This window comes from Vigna unguiculata, chromosome 7, assembly GCF_037176805.1.
Source record: "Vigna unguiculata cultivar grain cowpea cultivar isolate G323 ecotype 2 chromosome 7, ASM3717680v1, whole genome shotgun sequence".
Classification (NCBI taxonomy): domain Eukaryota; kingdom Viridiplantae; phylum Streptophyta; class Magnoliopsida; order Fabales; family Fabaceae; genus Vigna; species Vigna unguiculata.
Window position 1 is genome coordinate 7,612,107 of NC_140798.1, and position 6,000 is coordinate 7,618,106.

General features: G+C 35.4%; 1 protein-coding gene across 1 annotated transcript; it reads left to right on the top strand.

Annotated features, from left to right (window-relative positions):
• The first annotated feature begins 3,150 nt into the window (after positions 1-3,150).
• Positions 3,151-4,199, top strand: LOC114190409 (uncharacterized). The gene is made up of 2 exons (XM_028079278.2): positions 3,151-3,349; positions 3,466-4,199. The coding sequence occupies exons 1-2, from the start codon at positions 3,151-3,153 to the stop codon at positions 4,197-4,199; spliced, it is 933 nt and encodes a 310-aa protein (XP_027935079.2).
• The last annotated feature ends 1,801 nt before the right edge of the window (positions 4,200-6,000 follow it).

Below are 6,000 nucleotides of genomic sequence, written 5' to 3' on the forward strand. Positions count from 1 at the left end.
TTTTAATTGATTAAATTATTTTTTATAGTACCTTTAATAAAGATGTTAAAATTTAAAAAACACATAGTGCTAAACTGAAGATTAGGTCGAAGTTAACAAATTTATTTAATTTATAAATAGAAGTATAAGAGAAAAGTCTAGAGTTACGAACCAATATTAAAAAATAGATCAAAATTATAATTTAACGCAATGCGATTTTTATAATATAGTTTACATTTCAATAATTGGTTTATAGCTAGATATTACAACGCTTGCTTTTGCAGTATAACTTATTTTTACACGTTTTTGTTAATCTTCTTACATTGTACTATGTACAAATTCCAACTATATTGATTTTTGTTTATATTAGATTTTGGAGTTAAATATGTTTTTGGTCTCTTAACTTTTTTAGAAGAAAATTAAAATTAGTATATCTTTGAAACTTTAGTCGACTTTAGTCTTCTATCTTTAGAAATGCGTGTATTTAGTCCTTTTAACCAAATTTTGTTAAGTTTATTTTTAAAACGTTTTTTAGCTAACATTGAAGCAAAAATGTATCAAACGGTGTAAACAACTCAAATGTTATCATGAGACGCATTTGAAACATCAAATAAATTTAACAAAATTTGGTTAAGATGACTAAATCGACGCATTTAAGTTGTTTATACCATTTGACACATTTCTACTTCAATGTTAGCTAAGAAACGCATTTGAAACCTTAAATAAATTTGGCAAAATTTAGTTAAAATGACTAAATCTACGCATTTTTAAAGTTGAGGGACTAAATTGGGTCAAAATTTCAAAGATGAACTAATTTCAATCTTCACTTAAACTTAAAGATAAAAAATAGGGTTAATTATGTTTTTCGTCCCTCTACTATTATCATTTTTTGGAATTGGTCCCTCTCCCAAACGTTAAACCATTTTTGTCCTCGTGATTTTGGAACTACTGATTTTAGTCCCTAATTTGTGAACGACGTTAAGTTTGTGACTACGTGGCAAACGGCGTTCCACTTAGGGTGGTCATCTGACGACACTTGTTCATTCAGATGCAGACATGTGTTAAATGATTTTTTTCTTTATTTATTTAATTTGTTTAATTAATATTATATAATATATTTTTTAAATGCCTCAATTTTAACACGTGCAGTTCTCGTTTTGAATGAGCACCAGCGACATCCTCTTGTTCTTAAGTTAGGGAGAACGATTTTCTCCGCCAAAGGTGCCTTTGGTATGCTGGTGAAAGTGGAATACCAAACGTGTGTGAGTATCTGTTCTTGGCGAGCTTGTTTGAAGTTGTTGGCGTAGTGCATGAGTGACTTTCTCGACGAGGTTGCAAGAGTAGAGCAACATTGGTTGGAAATATAGGGAAGTTTTTTCTTTCCTTTGTCATTCTGATTTAGGGTTTTAGTGCTTTTGATTTGGGGGGAAATTTATTGGGTGTTTCCAGTTCCAATTTCCAGCGGATGTGTTAGTGTGGGTTTGATTTCTGGTTAGGTTTGATGGGTTTAGGGTTCTGTTTTGGTTGTTATACAGATGGTTTTTTCAGTGGTGTTCCATCACATGGGGAAGTTTGAAAGATTTAGAGGAAGGATGTTGTGTTACAAAGGTAGAGAGGAGCATGTAGTGCATGGACTGGATCCAGATATATGGTCCTACTTCGAAGCATTGAGTATTCTGAAGAAGGATTTTAAGTATGATGGAGAACTTTATATGTGGTGAAAGCCGAAGAAGGGGAGAATGGATAGAGATCTAAGGCCATTATGTGTTGGAATTGGCCGAATATGCAGAAAATAAAAATGAGGAGGTTGAGATTTATGTGGATCATTTGGTTAGTTCTGCTCAAGTCATTGAACTTGTCGAAGGAGTGAATGGTGGTGGAGTAAATGAAGAAGATTCCAATGCTGGTGTAAATGATATTGGGGCAAATGAAGAGGCTGGTGTTGGGGCAAATGAAAAGGCTAGTGCTGTTGTTAATGTTGGTGTGATACATGAAGAAGAGGTTGGTGTTGTTGTTGATGATGTTTGGGCAAATGAAGAAGAAGTAATTGCTGTTGTTAATGGTGATGTGATAAATGAAGAAGAGCCAAATGTGGCTGTTAATGGTGGTGTGGTAAATGAAGAAGAGGGAAACATGGATGTTAATGATGGTGAGGTAAATGAACAAGAGGCAAACCTGGTTGTTAATGATGGTGATGTAAATGAAGAAGAGGCAAATGTTGGTGCTGGATCTGGTGTTGTTTCAGGTGATGATGAACCTGATGAATTGGATGAGAGTGAGGATGAAAGACATAGAGATGATGATGATTGTTTTAGGTTGGAAGATACTCTACGTAGGAATTTTTCTCAAGTTTTAGACAGGTGGAAAAAATTCAAACAAGACTGGAAAAATAGGAAGAGGTCAAGAACAACTGGTATGGGTACTGCTGAGGGAAACCAAAGTGAAGGTCTGGGTACTTCTAGCACACAACAAAGTACTGATAATCATGAAATAGATGCCAACTATAGCACTGATGAGCTAGATAGTGATGTGGATATTGCTTATGAGGATGGTGGGAGGAAATACCCAATATTCAAGGGTGAAGACATGTGCAAGGAATTCAAATTCAAACTTGGGATGGAGTTTTCTTCCTTGAAACAGTTCAAGCAAGCTTTGATGGAGCATTCTGTGTTGAATGGCAGAGAGGTTAAATTTTTCAAGAATGATGATGTCCGAGTGAGGGCAATTTGCAAAAGGAAGTGTGAATTTTTGGTTTTATGCAGTAAAGTTGGAGGAAGTCAAACTTTTAGGGTGAAGACCTTGATTGATACCCATAATTATGGCAGATTTTTTGTTAACAATAATGCAAACAAGAAATGGGTTTCCAAAATTGTAGTTGATAAGTTTAGGAATGTTGGGAGAATGACAGCCAATGAAATTATTGATGATGTCCGAAGATCATACAGTGTTGCAATAACCCCTTGGAGGGCTTGTAGAGCAAAAGAGATTACAATGGACATTCTTGAAGGAGATGGGCAAAAGCAATACAATTTGCTATATGATTATGTTGTAGAGCTAAGGAGAGTGTCTATTGAAACAACAGTGAAGATAAAAATTAATCAACCTCAGCCCACATTGTAGCCACGGTTTGGGTCCTTCTATTTGTGTCTGGATGGGTGCAAGAAAGGGTTCATGAATGGCTGTAGACCATTCATAGGTGTAGATGGATGTCATTTGAAGAATAGCTATGGAGGCCAACTTTTAGTTGATGTGGCAACAGATCCAAATGACCAATACTTTCCACTGGCATTTGCTGTTGTAGAGAATGAGTGCAAGGAGACTTGGAGGTGGTTCCTAACATTATTGTTAGAGGGCATTGGAGATATTCAAAGTAATCGATGGGTATTTATTTCAAACCAGCAAAAGGTAAATTCAAATTTGTGTACTTAATTGTGAACAATTAAATTATATGTATTATTGAGTTGTTGTATATGTACATTTTACAAGGCCTGATGCAAGTATTTGATGAACTATTGCATGGAGTCAAGCAGCGTTTTTGTCTAAGGCATTTGTACAACAACTACAAGAAGAGATTTGGTGGTGGTATAGTCATTAGGAATCTCATGATGGCTGCTGCTAAAGCCACATACTACCAAGGTTGGGAGGCAAGTATGGAAGAGCTAAAGAAGGTCAATCAAGAAGCTGCTGAATGGTTATATGCAATTCCACGTAAATCTTGGTGTAAACATGCATTTAGTGCATATTCTAGGTGTGATGTCCTCATGAACAACTTATTAGAGTCATTTAATAACACTATATTGTTAGCTAGGGATAAACCAATTATAACAATGATGGAGTGGATTAAGACTTACTTGATGAGTAGGTTTGAACATTTGCGAGAAAAATTAAGTGCATTTACGGGTGTTGTAATGCCTAAACCAAACAAAGGGCTAGATAGGGAAATAAAGAAAAGTGAAAATTGGTTTGCTGTTTGGACTGGAGATGGTAAGTTTGAAGTTACACAAGGATTCACAATGGATAAATTCACAGTTGACCTCACAAACCACACTTGCACCTGTTACTTTTGGGACTTAGTTGGCATACAATGTAGACATGCCGTGGCTGCAATCAATTATAGAGTAGAACAACCCTCTGATTATGTGCATGCATATTACAAAAGGGAGGCTTATGAAGCTTGTTATGGGTCACAAATTTCACCCATTAATGGCCAACAACTCTAGCCTAAAAGTAATGGACCAGAAATCCTACCCCCAATATTTAAGACTCCTCCTGGAAGGCTACAAAAATTAAGAAGAAGAGAACCTGACGAAGATATCAGTCACTCTAGGTTGGGGAAGAAGCATCTTAGAATGAAGTGCAGTAACTGTAGACAATTTGATCACAACATCAGAAGCTGCAAGCAGGGAAAAACCAACAAGGTAAATCTGTTTATCATAGTCAAATCATATCTAATATAATTAAGAAGTTGGAACTAATAAGTGTATGTTCTTTACAGGGAAAACAGAAAAAGAAGAAGTCTGCAACAACTGCAGCTGCCATTGCCAATGCATCCGGGAAGAAGACCAACTTAAGATCTGCTACCACCACAAGAAGGACATCTAATAGGAAGGGAGGAAGGTCATCCAAGCCCCCATGCGGCGCACCTACTTTAGGTTCACAAGCAAGTTCAAGCAACCCACCAAGTGGACAACCCATGTGAACAATATTGGGAGTTGTGTTATGTAGTGGTGGTCACATGGATATTTTGATTTAAATGTATTTTTTCTTAGTTGTGATGTAGAGTTCTAGCTGTTGTTGTTTTAGCTTTAGCAGACCACTAGGACCACTTGGATCACTGTTTTCAATATTATATGTCATTCTACTGATTTCATGCATTGTTAAGATTTATTTTTTGCTTCATCATGCTTCATTACACTTGGGATGGAATACAACTTTATCATTCATGGGCAGATTATAAATTGAAGCTCTGTTTTGTTTAATCACTGTTATTAGAATATGTAACTTGTGCCTGAATGAATATCATAAATCAAGTGGGAGCAACCTCATATAAAACAACACCAGGCTATTTCTCTGTAACACAGAACCATTTGATTAACCTTTTTCAACTTCTCAAATTGCAGAAACATTTCTCTAGTTATTTTCCACTAAACTATTGGGACGTAACTTTGCTTGCCTGTTTGAAGTAAAATTCTTGGTTAAAAGATACAAAATCATGTGTAAAGAGCAGAATCATCATTGTTTTCTCCCCTCTTTTCTTTTTTCCTTAATTTTTTTTAATGGTGCCAATCATAAATCAGGGAAGCAATGGGAAAAATTCTTGCTCGCGGGCACAGTACAGTTCTTGTCTGTTATGGAAATCCAAAGAATATTATTGGACTTCTACTGGTGTGTGTTTTTCACACTAACTTATTCAAAATATTAGCAATTACTTTTGTTCAAAATATGATACCAACCATTCATTTGATTACTGCTTTCGATATCAATCCAAATCAAGCAAATTCATTACTGCCAATTCACAATGCCATCAACTATACTTGCTTAAACTTCAACTTAAAAAGAGGGCAAGGAAGAAACTAAAACTTGCTTTAAGAAACTTAAATTCAACATTCCATTTCAGAATCTGCAGTTCATAACATTGAAATGAAAAATTGCTAACAACCTTATTCCTTATAATTCGTCTTTAACATAAAGAGAATACAAAGTCTGATAGTAAAACCCCAAGACAAATGAAAAAAAAACAACTTTATTTCTCCCATTTTTCTCTTCGCCGATAACTTCTTCTTTAGTTTGACATTCTTATGCACCAATTGAAGTATCATTGTCTCATTGCCGCTTAAATTTTCATTCTCTCCTTCTTCCATTTCAGGCTTTTGTTCAACTTCAGTTTCCACTGCATCAGCCCATCGGAAGTAGTTACAATGTGATTTAGTCTACAATACAAAGTAAGAAATTTTACAAAATTGAGACATCCCCACAAACAAATTAACGAATCCAAACACCATAACAAAATATACGTACAAC

What these genes read in the sequence shown, in the direction of transcription:
- LOC114190409 (XM_028079278.2), top strand. Translation starts at nt 3,151, where the DNA reads ATGAATGGCTGTAGACCATTCATAGGTGTAGATGGATGTCATTTGAAG. An exon ending in GGGCATTGGAGATATTCAAA is followed by an intron (nt 3,350 to 3,465) that starts GTAATCGATGGG and finishes ACATTTTACAAG; the next exon opens with GCCTGATGCAAGTATTTGAT.